Source organism: Electrophorus electricus, chromosome 3, assembly GCF_041902795.1.
Source record: "Electrophorus electricus isolate QZ-2024a chromosome 3, ASM4190279v1, whole genome shotgun sequence".
Taxonomy (NCBI): domain Eukaryota; kingdom Metazoa; phylum Chordata; class Actinopteri; order Gymnotiformes; family Gymnotidae; genus Electrophorus; species Electrophorus electricus.
Genome location: NC_137499.1, coordinates 11,605,001 through 11,625,518, shown reverse-complemented (window position 1 = coordinate 11,625,518; position 20,518 = coordinate 11,605,001). Strand labels below are relative to the sequence as shown.

Genomic DNA, 20,518 nt, shown 5'->3' with positions numbered 1-20,518 from the left:
GGGAATTCATTTATTATTTTTTTAAACCTGCTCATGCAGCTGTAGCCATTACTGTTTTCACAAGCTGCTAGCTGAAACTGTAGCTGAAAGTGGTAGCTGTAGCTGTATCTGAAAACTAACTAGCTGTAGCTGTAGTTGAAACTGACTGTAGTTGACATTGTACCTTTAGCTGTAGCTGTAGATGAAACTGACTGTAGTTGACATTGTACCTTTAGCTGCACATGAAACTGACTGTAGTTGACAATGTACCTTTAGCTGTAGCTGTAGATGAAACTGACTGTAGTTAACATTGTACCTTTAGCTGTAGCTGTAGTTGAAACTGACTGTAGTTGACATTGTACCTTTAGCTGTAGCTGTAGTTGAAACAGACTGTAGTTGACATTGTACCTTTAGCTGTAGCTGTAGATGAAACTGACTGTAGTTGACATTGTACCTTTAGCTGCACATGAAACTGACTGTAGTTGACAATGTACCTTTAGCTGCAGCTGTAGTTGAAACTGACTGTAGTTGACATTGTACCTTTAGCTCCAGATGAAACTGACTGTAGTTGACATTGTACCTTTAGCTCCAGATGAAACTGACTGTAGTTGACATTGTACCTTTAGCTGCAGATGAAACTGACTGTAGTTGACATTGTACCTTTAGTTGTAGCTGTAGGTGAAACTGACTAGATGATATTGTACCTTTAGCTGTAGCTGTAGTTGAAACTGACTGTAGTTGACATTGTACCTTTAGCTGTAGCTGTAGTTGAAACAGACTGTAGTTGACATTGTACCTTTAGCTCCAGATGAAACTGACTGTAGTTGACATTGTACCTTTAGCTCCAGATGAAACTGACTGTAGTTGACATTGTACCTTTAGCTGCAGATGAAACTGACTGTAGTTGACATTGTACCTTTAGTTGTAGCTGTAGGTGAAACTGACTGTAGATGATATTGTACCTTTAGCTGTAGCTGTAGTTGAAACTGACTGTAGTTGACATTGTACCTTTAGCTGTAGCTGAAACTGACTGTAGTTGACATTGTACCTTTAGCTGTAGCTGTAGTTGAAATGGACTGTAGTTGACATTGTACCTTTAGCTGCAGATGAAACTGACTGTAGTTGACATTGTACCTTTAGCTGTAGATGAAACTGACTATAGTTGACATTGTACCTTTAGCTGTAGTTGAAACTGACTGTAGTTGACATTGTACCTTTAGCTGTAGCTGTAGTTGAAACTGTCTTCAAATATCATTTCATTCCATTTTATTTCATTTCCAACATGATTGTTCAGTTTGCCTGAATTTCTGTTCTAAAAACAACCTAATTTGTCATTTGGAGTGTGTGTGAATGTGAGTGTGAATGTGTGTGTGTGTGTGTGTGTGTGAGAGAGAGAGAGAGAGAGAGAGAGAGAGAGAGAGATAGATTCATTCTCATTCAGTGCTAAGGCTGTATGTGTAGGCACCGTCTGCAGTTTGGGTGCCAAGGCATAGTTTAATGAGTGTCCAACTCTGTAACTTTGATAAAAACACAAGGAATTGAAGGGGCCGAAAGCAGCCATCTGTGTGTGATAAACGCCATCTGCTTCGATGCGGACAACATTACTACCGTGGCAAGCAAACACACTCAGCAGCAGAAAGGACATGGGCAGTAGACACTGGGAAACCAGGAGTGTGCAGGAAGGTGTGTGTGTGTGTGTGTGTGTGTGTGTGTGTGTGTGTGTGTGTGTGTGTGTGTGTGTGTGTGTGTGTGTGAGTGACAGGTGGTTTATTTAAAGCACTTTTGAACACACACCTGCAGTATGTGGGTTTAGCAGCATCTGGTAAAAATGTACTGCTAGTGTCCTGACTGCCTATTATAGTAGTTTTTTTTACGTTTGCTCACACACACACACACACACACACACACAAAATGACAGACAGGTAGTGAAACCTGACACTCCAGGAGCAAAGTCTTAGCCCAGATCTGCACACCTCTAAGCACTTTCTAAGTCTCACACTTTTTTGTAGAACACCTCCCACTTCCAAAACGCCACCCCAGAGGTAGAGGAAGAGGCGGGGGTAGACGTTGTTGGGGAGGCAGAGAAAGAAGACAAGGTTTAGCGGCGCTGGGTGGCCATGTTGCGCACCATGACGTGACACTTGAGATCAGCCGGACAGAGTTCTGCCCACTTCACCGGATATTAGTGTTAGGCCACTTTAACAAGAGTACAGGTGAAACCCAACTTTTCTCTGCTCTCTACAGTACAATGCAGCCCATGTTATACACTACCTCAGGACATCAGGGTACCTATTCACTGCATTACATGTATGAAACATGTTGTATAATGTCCCGTGATATTTTGCATGCATTTTGAGTGGTCTATATAGGAATGATCCTTTCTACATGTAACCAGTGTGGTGGTAACATCAAAATGTGTGCTGCAGTCACAAGGGACCTCCGACACCACGTCCACTTAGGATCTTACGACATGTGGGGAAGGCCCTCGATCAAACTGATCCAGGGGCGGATTCACCATTCAGGAAGACTCTTCCCTCACGGTCTTGCAAGAGAGGAATTTTCATTCTGATTCTGAGTGTATGATGCAACCTTTGGAGAGGTGTTCTGTGTGTGCATTTGTGTGTAGTGTTTCGACAAAACGAGCCATGTTTTCAAAATCGTGCTTAGGCAACCATAAAAAACACTGTAAGATGCCACAGTCCGCTGCCCTCTCTCTCAGGACCCGGGTAAGGGTTCAGGGACGATTGGAACTTGTTTTTTGCCAGTTGAAAGACGATACACAAAGTCCTCTGGAAAGTTCCAGAAAAAGCTGGAACACTGGGGGTTACAGTTTTGGGCATCATGGGAGGTACAAAAAAATGTGGTCAGTGCTTAGGACGGGCAACCTCTCACCTGAGTGACCTTCTCGGTCACGTTGTGCGTGCGATCTTTGACTTTCGGCGCAATGATGGTCTTCTCCGAGGACGGAGGTGAGGGAGGCCGTCTGTCGTTGGTCTCGGAGAAGTTGAGTGTGATTAAGGGGATTTTGTTGATGGTGCTGTACTTGGTCAGGTTGGAGTCTGAGGTGGAGCCCAGAAGACTGCATTTGAGCTGGTTGAATGGTCCTGGAGGAAGACACACACACACTCAGCTCCATCTGCTAATAACAATGATGCAGTTCCCACTTCAGGCCTACATTTTAGGAACCAAAGCACAGAACGAATGTAAATGCCACACCCACACCTCCACAGTGCAGACCTTACTCACTGGGACTTTAAATAGGACAATAAACAACAACAACAACAAAAACAAAACAACAGCAATCATGACAGACGAAAGAGGCATGCCGATTACAACACCGACGAATAAGAAAAGCTCAAGCCATACCCCCAGCCATCCAAGAGCGTGACACTAGCCAATCAGAAACAGCGAAAGAGAAAGGAGGAGGGGATTAAAGAATTATTCAGCCTGGGAAATATCAGTTTAGCATCTTGGCCTCACAACAGACCAGTGTGACACACAGAATTACACCAATTACAGGCGACGAGCTCAAGCATGCTAACTAGGTCCCCAGGCAGGCGCGCACGTCAGAAATAAAAGACCGCTACTGTGTTCCAGCCTAAGTACGAAACACACAACCCAGCGCTACAAAGCCGCACAGAAGCTACAGCTGGCCCTTGATCACGCTCGTGCTGGAGTCCAGAGGGAGAAAGACTAACATGAGTCCAGGTTTTAAAAAAAAGCATGAGAGTGAAAAAACAGAGAGAGACAGAGAGAGAGAGGGAGGGGGTGGGGGAAGAGAAAGGGAGCTTCACTCATGTATCAGTGCAGGACCCGCATACAAGATCGTGAGGACAGACACATGAAAGAAGACTCACACTCAAATGATCTATATCCTTCTCCCTCACACTTATGAACACACACACACACACACACACACACACAGGCAGGCAGGCACGCACGCGCACACACACACACACACACACACACACACACACACACACACACACACACACACATACACCTCTGTGTAAACATCTGTCTTGTGCTTCCTGAGACGCTGGATGTTGAATTACAGGTTCCAGCTTATTGCAGTGGGTTTCCATCACTAGCATTCGTGATGTGTGTGTCACATGCGCGCAGACAGCCATGTTCCCCCACAGAGACCAGCCCATTACAGCACAGCAGCTCTGATACCTTTAATGCTATGGCCGTTGTCTGAGACAGCAGAGGGGAATAATGAAGAGGACAGAGAGTAAAGAGGTGAGGCACTGCTGAGTCCTTACAGCATGTGTGTGTGTGTGTGAGTGTCAGTGTGTGTGTGTGTGTGTGTGTGAGTGTGCATGTGTGTGTGAGTGTGTGTGTGTGTGTGTGTGTGTGTGTGTGAGTGTGTGTGTGTGCATGTGTGTGTGTGTGTGTGTGAGTGTGTGTGTGTATGTGTGTGTATGTGTGTGTGAGAGTGTGTGTGTGTGTGTCTGTGTGCGTGTGTGCTTGTGTGTGCGTGTGCGTGTGTGTGCATGTGTGTGCATGTATGTGTATGTATATGTATGTATGTGTGTGTGTGTGTGTGTGTGTGTGTGTGTGTGTGTGTGTGTGTGCGGTACCTTCACTAGCATGACGGTCCCGCTGCATCCACTTGGCGTGCGAGCTGGAACCCTCCAGGTCATGGATGGACGATGCTCTACGAAGCGTACACATGCTCCCGCGGGACGGGCCGCCTGACACGGAGCCGCGTGGCCCGGCCCCCTGCCACGCCCCCCGCGAGGAGGAGTGGTCCCGGGGCCCCGACACAGGCGAGGACGATCCCAGCAGACTCTGGCCGATCGGGGCCTCGATGTCGTTGACGTAGGAGGCGCTGTGGCTGTCAGCGACTGAGGGGTGGAGCTCACGCGGGGAGAGTGAGAGGGAGAGCGAGGAGGAGCCGGAGGAACAGGAGGAGCGCGGCTCCGGTCGGGCCGGGGCGTGCACGCTCACCTCATCCGGGTCCTCCTGAGGGAGCGACTGCTTGCTCACCCCCAGGATACTGAGGGGCGCAGGGAGGCGGAATCGGAAGAAACGACCCTTCCCTGGTGGAGAGAGAGATGGAGCGAGGCCTGAGAGTGTGAGGAGACAGACGCACACACTCAGACGGAGCTACGCCCTGTGGAGAACAGAAGGGTTCAAGGCCCACAAAATATTTAAAAAAAAACAACTGGACCAGATCAATGTTCTCGCTTGGCAGAAAACACTCTATGCCGAATAACTACCAAACATTTAAATCCTTCAGTTCATTTTTCTACCCAATTTTCTACGCATAATCCGCCCCCTCTCGTCTGGTCACAATTGAGTTGCTGATGAATAAGTGAGTAGGGCTTGTCACTGAAATGATGACAGCTGTGACCTGGAGTAACCCCTCCGCTGCGCCGAGGGACAGGGTGAGTCTCGAACAGGACGACCCCCGTGTTAGACACGAGCCTTTCTGATGGGGACAGAATCTGTGGCAACACCGCTGGCATACACAAACGAGCCAGGCGGGAGACGCACCTGAGACAAAAAGCCCCGTGTCTCACGCTCTCATCTCCAGCGCTCTCATCTCTCTCTCATCAAAGTGAAAATTGAATTTTTTAGTCTCCCTCTCTCTGTCTGTCTCTCTTGCTGTCTCTCAGTCTCTCCAGTCTACTCTCTTTATTGGGGCTCTCATCTCACTGAAAGCCTGCCAAGGGCACCACTCGGTGTGGTTAGCCCAGGAGAATCAGCCGAGGGAGGAACCTTCATCTGCAACATCTGCCGCTACCGAGACTCCTGCAGCTGAAGATTAGCTCGTCTAATTTTATACGTGTATTTTTGGAACTTGGAATCAGTAAATTGTCGAAACAGCCAAGTTCATTTCTAAATATCAAAAATAAGTTATTTTCTTTCACCTCCATCTACTATTACAGTGATTCTTTCTTTCTCTCTCTTTCTCTCCTTCTATCTTCCTGAGGTCTGCCCCCTGGTGGTCAGACCCCACGGCATCATTAATTAAATCAACGGTCAAACAGGGCTATTTATAACTCTGCCTCGATAAAAACCTCCAGCCTTGCGCTTCCTATAGGAGGCCTGTGGTCCTCAGAGCCACTTGTCTTTGTACAGTAGACACGGCAGCAGTGTACCGACAGCAAACGCCACCGGTGTTGTCTGGCATCGCCATGCAGGACAGGAGCAGGAAGATGTCAGTTCTTCATTCTTTGAGTGGCTCTTTGGTTTTCTGGTTCAAAGCTTCCCTCCAGTTTAACTCACTCTCTGTTGCTATGATACGGGCAGACATATTTGCATAGACTATTAATTGGATTTCATATCTGTGAAATATGACTTTCTAATACAGAGAGTCAGTTTCTCAGGCACACACTCGCACAGATTTCTGTGCAGCGCTGCATGACGGAGTCTGTGAGAGTGCAGTTATTTTAGACAGAGCACAGCATAAGGCACAAGAATTGTAACACTGTCACAGACTCCGCCCCCACCCTCCAGCTGCACCCCCCCGACCCCCACCTGACCTCACCTGACCTCACCTGACCTCACCTCATCTCACCTCACCTCCTGGATGGCCAAGACTCCCCTGACTTTGTCACTAAAGCATAAAATGATTTCTCTCCTACTCTCTTTCAACTAAAGTTTCTCTCTCCTCCTCTCCTCTCCTCTCCTCCTCTGCTCTCTCCTCCTCTCCTCTCCTCCTCCTCTCCTCCTCTCCTCTCCTCCTCTTCTCTCTCCTCCTCTGCTCTCCTCCTCTCCTCTCCTCTCCTCCTCTCCTCTCCTCTCCTCTCCTCTCCTCTCCTCCTCTCCTCTCCTCCTCTCCTCTCCTCTCCTCTCCTCCTCTCCTCTCCTCCTCTTCTCTCTCCTCCTCTCCTCTCCTCTCCTCTCCTCTCCATACCTTTAAACAACCCCACCCTGTGTGTTTATTGTCTTCTCCCACTCCACCATCTCCTCGTAATGCAGCTCATTTCCCCTTAAAACCAGAAACACAAACCACACACTCTCTGGAAACGTTAATAACGAGAAAGAAAGAGAGAGAGAGAGAGAGAGAGAGAGAGAGAGAGAGAGAGAGAGAGAGAGAGAGAGAGAGAGAGAGAGAGAGAGATGAGGGGGCTAAATGCACAGTTCTCTGGTTACTCTACTTTGTAATATGACTGAGAGGAGAGGAGGGGAGGCCTCACTGTATTGAGTGCGGGAAGGGGGCGTGTGGTCGAGTCGCTCCAGTGAGTCCTCGCTTCCTGCCTCCAGGATGTAGTCGAAGCTCAAGATGAACATCATGACCACGCCCTCCTCGTTCTTCACCGGGATGATGTGGGTGTTGCACAGGAAGTCGGAGCCTGTGGGTGGGGACAGGCACCAGGCCATTAGCGCTCATCGCACGCTCACCTCGCGCGGTGCGCCGGACTGAACCTCGGCACTGGCCGCGCCACTCCCGCCATCTGCTGCGGAGAATGGACTCATGCTTCTTCCAGATGCGGCTCAAAATGTTCCCCATGACAGACTTTGCAAAAGCCAGATCCACTTTCCTTTGGTGGCTTTTGGACAAAGCGTTCGTGCGCGTCTGTGTGTGCGTGCGTGTGCGTGTGTGTAAGGCTTATTGTGTATGATAGCTAGTGCCGCTCTCCGGAGACTATGACAGTAGAGTAACCATGGAAACTAAAGGGCAAGTTGGCCCTTGAGGAACACACTCCATGCTTTTATGGCTCCTGCAAGTTTCTACCCGGCAGTCCGGCCTGTCCATGCTATCTCCCCTGTCAGATCTGATCTGAAAGTACTGTACTGTACTGTAACAATCCTCACACCCTCTTCACATAAGCCCCTTCATATTATTTTGTAACTTATTTTGTAAACTGTGAAAGGTGTGTAATTACAAGAGGAATAAGGTACTTGGGGTGTAAGGGGTTAATGATAGATTGGTGTGTTTTTTTCTTTCTTCTGCTCTCCCTTTCTCTTGAGCAGCATTTCTTTTTTATTCTCTCACTCTTTCGCTCTCTCTCTCTCTTTCCGTCTTTTCTCTCTCAGCACCCAGCTAGTTTCAGCCCTCAGGAGCCTCTCAGGCTGGCCTGCTGTCTGTCCGCTATACACCTGCCCAGTCTCCGCCTCCCTCACACCTGGCCCCGCCTCCCAGCTGCCTGGGCCCCACCTCCCTGGAGCGGCTGGTGTGCGGTACCCAGGGAAGAGGCCTCTCTCATGACTTATGCGCATGACAGTCTGTTGTGTTCATGTTTGAATCATCAGATCGATGCGGTGGGGAGGAGGAAGGGGGGTGGGTCAAAGGGATTGCAATCTCAGAGAGCAAATATAATTCCAGAAGAGTGTGTGTGTGTGTGTGTGTGTGTGTGTGTGTGTGTGTGTGTGTGTGTATGATTTTGGTGTGTACTTATATATAGCCCAGATTTTTCTTGTCCTGTGAGCTTTGCAGTCAAACAGATATTTTTGTCAGGTTGCACACACACACACACACACACACACACACACACACACACACGGCTGCCATGCATATCAGCTGTCCGGTTTTCCTAGAAGCAGATTACAAATATCTGCAGCGATGTCACTGTTACGGCAATGACGCGCTTGTGTAGAGCAGATGTACCGTCTCCAGCAGAGCGAGAGTTACTCCTGCATCTAACCACAGCACAGTTCTGCAGTCAGCCTTAAAAGGTCAATGACCTTTACACCAACAAGGTGAGAGGCCTGCAGAACCAAGATGATAACCTGACCCGGCCCAGGACAGTGAAGGCGACATATACAGGAGAACTCTAACTGAGCTAATCTGTTTATTTCTCTCTCTCTCTCTCTCTCTCTCTCTGTTTATTTCTCCCTCCCTCTCTCTGTCTCTATGAGTGATGAATGTGGTAGGTATGGTGGCTGTGTGGCAGGGTAAAGCACCATCACACCGTCCACTACATCACTGTCAGGGCTTAACAAACAGCACCCTGCATCCTGCAGGGAAGTGTCATCTCTTTAAAGAAAGAGAGAGCGAGAGAGAGAGAGAGAGAGAGGAGATTGAAAGAAACAAGAGAAAGACAGAAGGATAGAGGAGAGAGAGAGCGTGAGAGAGAGGGAGAGTTTCCTGTTCTAGCATCTGGTTTCTCGCTTCAAATGAGATCGTGGATCCGTGAAGGTTAGGAAAATCCATGAAACGGGAGAGCCCAAGAAATGCAGGAAAGGTTTTCTCCCCCTCTGGCTACTCCAGGATTCCAAGTATAAATTCTGTATGCCTCTCACAGAAGGTAGTTATCACTTTCTCTCTGTCTTTGTCGCATTCTTTCTCTCTCTACATTATTCTGTGTCTCTGTATCGCTCTCACTTTCTCTCTCTCTCCCCATCTGGTCTGTAACTGCACCAAGCTCAGTACTCCTTTACCTCCCACTACCACTTGATGGCTTGAACCTGTCATTGACTCTGTGAGGGCTCAGGGAGATGTCCTTCTGCAGGCCTGGGGCTCCTGTGCTTCCTGTAGTTCTCCCTGTGGTTCTCCCTGTGGTCCCTGTGGTTCTCCATGTGGTTCCTGTGGTTCTCCATGTGGTTCCTGTGGTTCTCCCTGTGGTCCCTGTGGTTCTCCATGTGGTTCCTGTGGTTCTCCCTGTGGTTTCTTACCGTAGCTCCTTACTCAGCTTCATTTTAGGGAACAGGTACACAACACGTACGGTATGTGTTACTGTACGTGTTACTGTATGTGTGTTACTGTATGTGTTACTGTATGTGCTACTGTATGTGTGTTACTCTTTGTTACGTATGTGTGTTACTGTATGTGTTACTGTACGTGTTAAAAACAGGTAACAGGTACACACCGAGAGATCCTTCACACAAGCAGCAAGACTTTAAAAACCAGGGGAAACTAATAAGCCTAAACTTCTCAATGGTTTGTTGCTTTTTCCTTCCGAGGAACCCTGTTACCACAGCAGTCATACACCTAAATGCCAGGAAAACCTCTGAACAAGCAACGGGAGTGATGCAGCTGTGTGCTTCCCTGAAGAAATACCCACAAGGACACTGGGAAATATCCCTTAATGGCGCACTAAAGGAATATGACTGACTGCCCTGCTATTGGCTGCCCTCTGCACTTGGGCTCCCCCCCTTTGACTAAGGACATAGCTGTGCTTCTTTTCCCTGCGGCACCGACGTGGGACCGCAGGACCTTGGGATCCCGTAGAGGGGCAGAGGCATCGCAGCGGGCCATTGGGATGTCTCTGTTTTAGTGCGTCCGGCGCAGGACGGCGGCGGTGTCACACAACCCGCGACCTCAGCTTCCACCGCCTGGCCGCGGACTCTCGTGGTTATGCGAGAGGCCGATCCGGTGTCAAGGTCGAGGGTGGCCTCAGAGAGGTCGAAAAGATCTGGCTCACGGGCTGTTAATCCGCTCCAGTGCAGCGCAAGCCACTGTTTCACTGCTTCTGGTGCCATTTAATGACAGAAAATAAGAGGCTATTGAGGGAATGCTTAGTGAAATTCAAAGACATGGTGAGGTTAGTGAGATAGGGAGCTTGACCATTAAGATGTAAACCGATAGCCTACAGTAGAAATGCCTCCAAATGGTTATGGTTAAAGCGCATTATAGTTTATGAAGCAGTATATCAGCATGTGTGGGGGACTGTTCTCCATGCAAATGAACCATGTTGCAATTAGTTCTAGTGTTAAAACGGAAACGTCATTAGATTCTATTTCCACTATCAATAATTAAACATATATAGGTCATGGAGATTTCTGAAGGAGTAATCCACACGCACCCTAAAGCCTTGCGTACATACCGGAGAACAAAGCCACACACACACCCACACACACACACACACACACACACACACATACACACTCACTCACACACACACACGCACACACACACACACACACGTAGACGATAGGGTAGGCGATGAGTGTGTGTGTTGCATACACACACACTCACGCACACACACACACACACACGTAGGTGATAGGGTAGAGTGTAGCATACACACACACACATACACCACACACACATAACAATGTGAACAAAGGCCCTCGGGGGCTCCAGTTTGTCCGATCAGAAATAGTGCACTTCATCTAGGACAAAGCACACACACACACACACACACACACACACACACACACAAACACACACACACACACACACACACACACACACACACACACGTGTCAGACAGACGATAATGAGCAAGCTGGGACTGCTGTTTTGAAAATGAACAGATCTCTGACCACATAGTGTAGGTGTGTGTGTGTGTGTGTGTGTGTGTGTGTGTGTGTGTGTGTGTGTGTGTGTGCGTGTGTGTGCGTGCGTGTGTGTGTGTGTGTGTGTGTGCATTCATCTCTGGTCCTGTATTTCCTAGTCAGAGTGACTGTGTTGCCTGCAGTCATCTTGTAATCTCAGCCCAAGCCCCTGTAGTACCCAGCTCTCGGATGTCATGCTCCACGCCTCCTGCTGTCTGCACTCACACTGGTCTACAGACACCTGCACTCACACTGGTCTACACACACCTGCACTCACACTGGTCTACACACACCTGCACTCACACTGGTCTACAGACACCTGCACTCACACTGGTCTACACACACCTGCACTCACACTGGTCTACACACACCTGCACACACACTGGTCTACACACACCTGCACTCACACTGGTCTACACACACCTGCACTCACACTGGTCTACACACACCTGCACTCACATTGGTCTACACACACCTGCACACACACTGGTCTACAGACACCTGCACACACACTGGTCTACACACACCTGCACTCACACTGGTCTACACACACCTGCACACACACTGGTCTACAGACACCTGCACACACACTGGTCTACACACACCTGCACTCACACTGGTCTACACACACCTGCTGATTGCACTCACACTGGTCTACAGGCTCCTGCACTCACACTGGTCTACAGATGCCTGCTGTCTGCACTCACACTGGTCTACAGATGCCTGCACTCACACTGGTCTACAGACGCCTGCACACACACTGGTCTACAGATGCCTGCTGTCAGTACACACACTGGTCTACAGATGCTTGCACTCACACTGGTTTACAGGCTCCTGCACTCACACTGGTCTACACACACTTGCTGTCAGTACACACACTGGTCTACAAACACCTGCACTCACACAGGTCTACAGATGTCTGCACTCACACTGGTCTACAGATGCCTGCACTCACACTCGTCTACATATGCCTGCTATCTGCACTCACACTGGTCTACACACACCTGCACTCACACTGGTCTACACACACCTGCACTCACACTGGTCTACAGATGCCTGATGTCTGCACTCACACTGGTCCACAGACACGTGCACTCACACTGGTCTACAGACACCTGCACTCACACTGGTCTACATATGCCTGCTGTCTGCACTCACACTGGTCTACAGACACATGCACTCACACTGGTCTACACACACCTGCACTCACACTGGTCTACACACACCTGCACTCACACTGGTCTACACACACCTGCACTCACACTGGTCTACAGATGCCTGATGTCTGCACTCACACTGGTCCACAGACACGTGCACTCACACTGGTCTACAGACACCTGCACTCACACTGGTCTACATATGCCTGCTGTCTGCACTCACACTGGTCTACAGACACCTGCACTCACACTGGTCTACACACACCTGCACTCACACTGGTCTACAGACTCATGCTGTCTGTGCACAAATGGACTCATCAGGTCTCCCTGCAGCTGTGGTAGAGGCCCAGATCACAGACATTCACAGAGAGAGAGAGAGAGAGAGAGAGAGAGAGAGAGACAGAGAGAGCAGGAAAGAGGGAGACAGAGGTAGAGAGAGAGAGAGAGAGAGCAGAAGAGAGAGAGAAGGAGAGTGAGAGGCTGTTTGTCTGAAGCTTATTTGTTTCATTGAATTATGGGTAGTGTTGGTGTCGGGCCAGCGTCCACCGTGGAGCCCTGACAGGACTCACACGTGTAGATCCTGGCCACTGGAGCTGTGGTACGACACTAACGCCTGGGCACGACTCCGCAGAGGGCTGTTCTGTAATAACTCTGATTTGAAGAGCATTTTGTGTGGGGGGGGGGGGGAAAGAAAGAAGAGAGAAGAGAGTTTAAGAAGGTAGGAAATTCCAAATGGAATGTCAGTCAGAGGAGCAGGGACAGTTGGGAGGAGAGGGGAGAAGGCTCAGGATTCCTCGGGTGGAGATGTGGGAGCCGTGCTTCGGTGACTCAGGAGACCCAAACCTGCTGGAGCGGTGTGCCGAACGCGAGCTTGCCTCGAGCTTTGTTTCCGCTCGGGTGAGCATGTGCAGTGTTTGTGTTCGTGTTAACAGTTTCCACGCGCAGCCCAGGACTCGGCGTGAAGAGTGGAGCTGTACACCAAAGCTTCTTTCAACTTTACACCCGCCAAGAGCAGCACGCACAAGCTATAAATACATTATTCCTTTCTGACTCACCAGTTAACACACACACACACACACTCACTCACACATTCATTCTCTCCCTCTCTCTGCGGACACTGCGGTCTCTGCTGGGTGGTGGCGCAGGTTTTAGACCTGAGGGAGGTCTGTGCATGAGCCTGGGGTCCTACTGGGCTGGTGCTATACGCAATCGTCTAGCCGACATTCTTCATCTTGGGCTTCCTCTTCAGCATGGCCATCTGTTAAAGGTTTAATCACAGAGATAACCAACCAGCAGCCAGCTCATCTGCTTATATATATATATATATATATATATATATATATATATATATGCTCTATATATATATAATGCAAACTCATATCACAATAATCACAGTACTGCACTGATAATCACTGTGACTTTAGACATTAGCTGTGTCCCGAAGAACTTTAACAGTGGTGTAGAATTTCAGTTTGTTTGTTTCAGTTTGCACCGTAAAATTTTATCCAGTTCTACACTTGTTTTTCGACTGTTTCACAGTTTTATGTATCTTGAAAAAGATCCAATTCAGCAGAACAGAAAGTAATATTTCATATTCATATAATTTCCTTATAAAGAGGGACCCCTATAGTAAGCACACTATACAAAACAGCGTGTAACCAAATCCATAACTATACAGCACAGAGATGAAAGAAGCAAGGCGTTTGAGAACTGAAGTTCTAAAGTGTGTGTGTGTGTGTGTGTGTGTGTGTGTGTGTGTGTGTTTCAGCCCTAGGTGGTTGCTAAGAGAAACTGGGATCACAAATAATTAATTATTGAGTTAGATGTTGGCATGTCTTTATCTGGTGCCGTCATCGCACAGACATACACACACTCAAACAATCATGCATAAATTCACACACACCACTGAATTCGGAATCGCATACTCTACCACACCTGCTGAGCAATAAAATAAAGCCCTTTGTTGCACTTCTACAACTCTCCCAGGCCCTGTGCGAACATCAGCATCCCAGGTGTGGGTAGATCCGTCAACCAGTCACGCGCCAGGAGGGACCCAACAGGCGCCATGGCAGCCTGCTGATTGGTGGCTTCAGTTCTCATGAATAAAGCTCATTAATCATGCAAACAGGTTGGCAGGCTGCAGGACAACATTTATTCATGAGTGAAACTCACATGTACAGTCGTGTCCGGATGTTCACACACACTCCCGTAACTGGAAACACGCCGAGCCGTTTACACAGATCTGGGATCAGCTTTGCGTACCTAAAATATGATCTTAAGCATTCTAGAGAAATAAGGGGGGGGGGGGGGGGGCTGAGCACTGATAACTGGTCATTTAAGCAGCTTGCATATTAAACGCTTTACCCACGCTCTGTCACGCTCTCCGAGATACACCTGTCTTTCACAAATCCTGGAAACTTCAAAAACACAAGTGTGAAAATTTGACAGTGAGAAGCTCGAAGGACATCACGCGATACGTGGAGAAGCCCCCCAGGGAGCCCACAGAAGGAGATCGGGTCGAGTATGGCGTGAATGATAATGAAATCTAATTGCTCTGCTGCTGAACGGCACGGCTTCCGCATGGCCAGGGCCAGGAAACAGCAGCTGTTCCACACTGGAAGTAGCTTTGGTATAATTGTGTGCCGTCACACTCTAAAGTAATATAAATGCTAAATAAAGCACAGTGCATGTGGCCTTGGTCTGTGGGGCAAAATACAAATGAAGGTGTGTGTGTGTGTGTGTGTGTGTGTGATATCAAAGGGATATGAGAAAATGGAGGGAGAAAGGAAGAGACAGTGGGGATTTGGCGCAGTGTGAGGGAACATGCTCGAGTTACAAAGCTGTGAAATTTACATCTCCGTCTCTCTCCCTCGCTCTCTCTCTCTCTCTCTCTCTCTCTCTCTCTCTCTCTGTCTCTCTCTCTCCCTCTCTCTCTCTCTCTCTCTCTCTCTCTCTCTCTCTCTCTGTCTCTCTGGCTCTCAATTACAGCCTAATACATCTGACCAAAAAGCCTCAATTAACCAACTGGGGCAGAGGGAATCCAGGCCTCCCAAGAAGGATCCGTGACTTCCCTGCCCCTGGAACAGGAAACGAGGGATGAAACATGGGACAGGCTGTGCCATCCTTCTCTGCTCCCTCCAGCAAACGTCACTGCTGAGCCCACAATCCCCTTCTCCTCTTCCAGATCTGTTTCTAAAACATTAACAAAAAGCTGGCTGCAGCTTTTTAATGCTCTGCTACGCATTACATCTAAGAAATCCCCAACTTTTTAACGTTTTCTTATTTTAGTGATAATTAGAGGGACAGCTGTGAAAAGCCTAAGGCTCGCTTCCAAAACTTTTCTTCAGATGTAGATTTCCTCGGTTTTGGTATCACTATGGGGACGTGATAGTGTGGCGTGTAATTGATCAGCTCCACAATACAGTGACTTTAATTTCTTTCTGATGGTCGTTCACCGAGCTGGGAGCTTTGTTATTCCCCAACCACTTTAACGCGTCCCTAGTGCAGTGTCAGCAACGTGGTAATGATGGCGTGTCCCTGGACCGAAACAGAGCCATCCAGCGCAGGCTGCGAATAAGCTGGACTGGCCGACTCGATGCCAGTCAAGGACAGCGACTCGAGAGAGAGTCTGGGCAACAAGTCATTCCAGAAGATGACCAACGTGCTGAGCAAAGAGGTTTGTGGGAAGACTGACACTTTAACCACTGAGCTCAGTAACAAATCGATGAGCGCTAAGAATCGACGTTCGTCTGCTGTACCTGGGGCTCCGGAGGGGGCCACTGGATCCCACTCGATCGGATCCATCCATCGACTGCTACAAAGACGACTTCGGCTGGAACAGACGCTCAGATCGGATCATGCGCACAGCTCCCTTTGGGCTAAACCTAAAAATGCCCATTAGTTATTTGTAGCTAGAGTGCACCTCTATCGGCCCTGCGAGGAGGGAAGATCACTCCTGGTTTTCCCCTTATTATTCCAGCCCAGTAGCCGAGACACGGAGTTAAAACAGTGGCGTTAAAAACAGCAGCTCCGGGACCGCACAGGAATCCTGGACCACATGGCTCTACAACACAGCAAAGCTGAGACCTTCTTCACATCAGCGCACGGCATGGAATAAACGCAAAGGGATCTGATTAGAGTTGGCATGGCAACTCATTTGGGGAGATTAGCAAGGAGTGTGGGTTAGTGAGTAGGGAGGGAGACTTTGGTTTAAAAAGCTCATTTTTTAAAAGTTATACAAATATTTCCCCAACTTTCTCAATCTTTTTTTGTATTTTTTTTCTTTGTGACTGCACTTTAATCTAAATTGTGTTGCTTTCACAGTGTATGTACAGATATAGGCTTATATACTCACCAGCCATTTTAATAGGTACACCTGTAAAACTGCTCGTTAGCACGACTATCTAATCAGCCAATCACATGACAGGAACTCTACGCATTTAGGCATGACACCCTGCTGAAGTTGAAACCGAGTATCAGAATGGGGAAGGGGCTGCTGGGAAGGGACTGTGAACGTGGCGTGGATACTGCCGCTAGATAAGCTGGTCTGAGTATTTCATAAACTGCTCATCTGCTGCGAATTTCAGGTACAGCTGTCTCTAGGGTTTACAGAGAATGGTCTGAAAAAGAGAAAATATCCAGTGGGTGGTGAAAATACTTGAGTGAAAATATCTTGTTGATGCCAGAGGTCGGAGGAGAATGGCTAGACTGGTTTGAGCTGATAAAAAGGCGAAAGAAACTTAAATAACCACTCGCTACAACTGAGGTACGCACAAGAGCATCTCTGAATGTGTAACACATCTAATCTTGAAGCAGACAGGTTACAGCAGCAGAAGACCACACCGGGTGCCACTCCTGTCGGCTAAGAACAGACAACTGAGGCTACACTTTGCACAGATTCTCCGAAAACTGGACAGAAGATTAGAAGCTGGACAAACGAGTCTGATTGAGTCTTGAGTTCTGCTCTAACGTTTGGGCGGTAGGGTCAGGATTTGATGAAAGCGCGGCTCTGTCCTGCCTGGCATCCATGGCTCAGGCTGCTGGTACTGTTAGGGTGTGGGGGAGGTTTTCTTGGCACACTATGGACCTCTTAATACCAACCGAGCCTGGTTTAAACGCCACAGCCGACCCGAGTGTTGCTCCTGACCCTGCCCATTCCCATTCCGATGGCCGCCTGTAGCAACATAACGTGATGGCAAAGCTCAAATCATCTCGAACTTGTTTCTTGAACATGACAGTTCCTCAGAGCACTCTACTCAAATGGCACGATCACCAGATCCCAGTTCGAGAGAGCACCTTTGGGATGTTGTGAAATGGGAGTTTTGCATCATGGATTTGTAGCCGGGCAATGCAGGCATGTCAATATGGACTAAAATGTCTGAGGAACGTTTCCAGCACCTTGTTGAATCTGCCATGAAGAATTAAGGCAATTCTGAAGGCAAAAGTTGTTACTAGCAACACTTGTGTAACTAATAACGTGGTCGGTGAGTGTGTATTACACATGCTGGTTTGCACTGTAAACCATAGCTGTGACCGATGTGGTGCACCACCAGGGGGCGTACTGTCTCAAATTTGTTAGCAGAATGTTAAGGGCCTACACTGACCGATAAAATTCAGTAATATACTACAAGGCCTATAACATTTGTGAGCATAGCTTTATCTTTGGATAGGAAACTAGTCTAAAGAAATTGGATAATAATAAACTTTTATAGAGTGAATTGGTAAATATTTCACACTACATTTAATGCCAAATCTAGAGAGCCAGCAATCTTCATAAATAAAGCTATTTATTTATCCCATTAACTCTTCCTGCTGTTATAGAAGCCTAGGGCGGAAGGTAGACTGTGATCAACAAAACAATTTAGAACACGCCTATTATTTTAGCCAATATTTATGTCCCCTACTGGGACAAGTAAAATTGTCCGTGATGTTTTTGCCAAACTTCCAGAGCTGATCTCTCGAGTCCCTTGTTAGTTAAGAGAGATTTCAACTGATGGCTGGAACCAAAGCTGGACGAGTTCTCTGCTAAACCTCAATCGGGCCATCAGAGCGCTTAATCCACACAGCGAACAGTTTTCCTTTTGCTCACCACACTTTCACTCGGACAGACAAAAGACCATCTCAGAATCAAAACTACGACTACAATGCCAGAGTCTCAGACTGCGCCCCCCTTGCAAGGACTCTACTAACGTCTCGATACTATGAAACAAACAATATCATGGCATTTTATCATATGTGTGCTGCCAGGTGACCCTCTGTATTATGGAAAACATAAGCATATGTCAGAGGGCAAATGATTACCATACAAAGCAAGAAAGTTATCTGAAGGAAAAGAAAAACTCTGAACTCACTCTGCAGGTTTAATGTTTAGATAGCATTCTTGCAACATTTCCTGACGCTCATATATACGAGAAGACTTCAAGCAGAATTTGATCTTCCAGGAACCAACGTATGGAGATGATCGAAGAGCACAGGGACCAATCTGATAAAGCTCCGGTACACCCACCGCGGCAGCTATCCGCATCTCCACAAATAAACTAAATGCAGGTATTAACTGAAACCATATCTAATCCAAGCTTTAGAAATGGAAGTGTATATCACGGTGTATACATCTGGGGATTCTTATGACAGCTTGGCTGGGGAAGGCCTGGTGAAGGCCTGATTTTGCCAGGAGAGGGCCGTGCAGTGTGGCACATGTCCTGGCCAGGATGAGTATCCCGAGTTTGACAGGAAATGTATCAATAAATTGGCCACTTTACTGATCGATATGTTCCAAAGATCATTTGATTCTTTCAGGTTACCTCAAACTCTCACACACGCTTCAATATCCCTTGTCCCAAACGCAGATCAAGATGACTGCAGCGCATTTCATCACATCATCGTTGCACAGTGAAGACCATAAACTGCTTGCTAAAATGCTATTTGTGAGAAGATGGCAATAACTAATATTTCTGCAGATCAGAAAGTTTTTTATTAAAAGCAGACATGCTGTCTGCAATATCAGACACTTGCTTAACGTCATTTATACCCCTCAGCACGGGACACTCCAGAAAGGATTATGTGAATAAACCTCTTTTTTATTAACATTCATTAACATGTGCATTCAAAGTGCTGACCTCACCATCCTGCCACGCTCTCAATTCTGAGCTCCTTCATATCTGGGTACAAACTAAACCGCTCCAAAAATGAACCATTCCCATGCTTTCTTCCAGATGCTTCATACTATAATTTCAGGATTTATTTGGAACATAAGACACCCCCCCCCCCCCCCCCGCCCAGATTATGCAAAACTTTATTATAACAACCAAAACTAAATGATCAACCATGCAGTTCTACTACTGGGTGTCCACCCTCTGTATTGTGCTATGCCGGACCTGTTCCAGTAACCTTCAGATCCTTCCAGAACGGCTCCAGTTAGAAGCTGCGTTGTGCCAGCTCTCCTCTCTACGGTCTATCCTACAGACTCCACAGGACCAAATATTCCCAGCAACATCAAAGATATCGCTGTTAAGACATCAATGAAAATTTGGAAGCAGTCCAGGAGACATTTTAACTCCAGTCTAACTCTTCTCCTGTCTGCTTCAGTTCTGATTTCACAGCAAGACTGAACAGGCCCTAAAAGATTTACACGTTGATGATACTTTCATATCCTTCCAATACTTAACAGAAAAGCTATCAATCCATAATATTTTTTACGATAACTGCAAATATGCAGTTTTGTCAACTAGTTAAACTCCTAGCTTTGGCAACCCCAGGCCCCACGTTAGCGAGTTCCCTTTTCTGATGGTTTCTGTCTGTGAGTCATTTTGAAGAGCACACTGTTCAATACGAAAGCCATTCTTTGAGCAGGAATAGCACGCTCCGGTTCTTCTTCCACGCTGACTCTACACTGCCAATTTCAAAACGCTGATCTTGTCGCTTTTGCACCTCTACCAGCAAGACGACTTATTTAATTGAGCTGGAAACGTCCTCTGGCCTGCACCCATCCAATATGGGTCAGAGTCGTCCTTCAATGTATCACCCTGGAGCAAATTCAATGCGCTCCGAAAGGATCAAATATAAAAAAAACTTGGCAGGCCTATTTTGCCTTTATCGAAAGCTGTTCTAGGCTAATGTTTCTGGTTTTTTAAAATCAGGGAGCCCTCACCTCCATAACCTCCGGGTGGACTTCTGGGACCATTATACATAAACCTTGTCCCAGCTACAGG

The 20,518-nt window shown here is 47.6% G+C and overlaps 1 protein-coding gene across 5 annotated transcripts in view; it reads right to left on the bottom strand.

The window, feature by feature from the left end:
• The window catches only part of kcnh7a (potassium channel, voltage gated eag related subfamily H, member 7a), a 39,183-nt gene that overhangs the window by 13,262 nt on the left and 5,403 nt on the right, over window positions 1-20,518 (bottom strand). For 3 of the 5 annotated variants that reach the window (XM_035526772.2, XM_081710301.1, XM_035526774.2), the window contains exons 3-7: window positions 7,131-7,286; window positions 4,563-5,024; window positions 4,156-4,176; window positions 3,346-3,369; window positions 2,872-3,083 (exon numbers count right to left, since the gene is read on the bottom strand). In XM_035526772.2, the coding sequence (XP_035382665.1) occupies window positions 2,872-3,083; window positions 3,346-3,369; window positions 4,156-4,176; window positions 4,563-5,024; window positions 7,131-7,286 (875 nt within the window). The remainder of the gene's footprint in view (window positions 1-2,871; window positions 3,084-3,345; window positions 3,370-4,155; window positions 4,177-4,562; window positions 5,025-7,130; window positions 7,287-20,518) is intronic. The other 2 variants (XM_081710302.1, XM_081710304.1) reach the window with 2 other exon arrangements.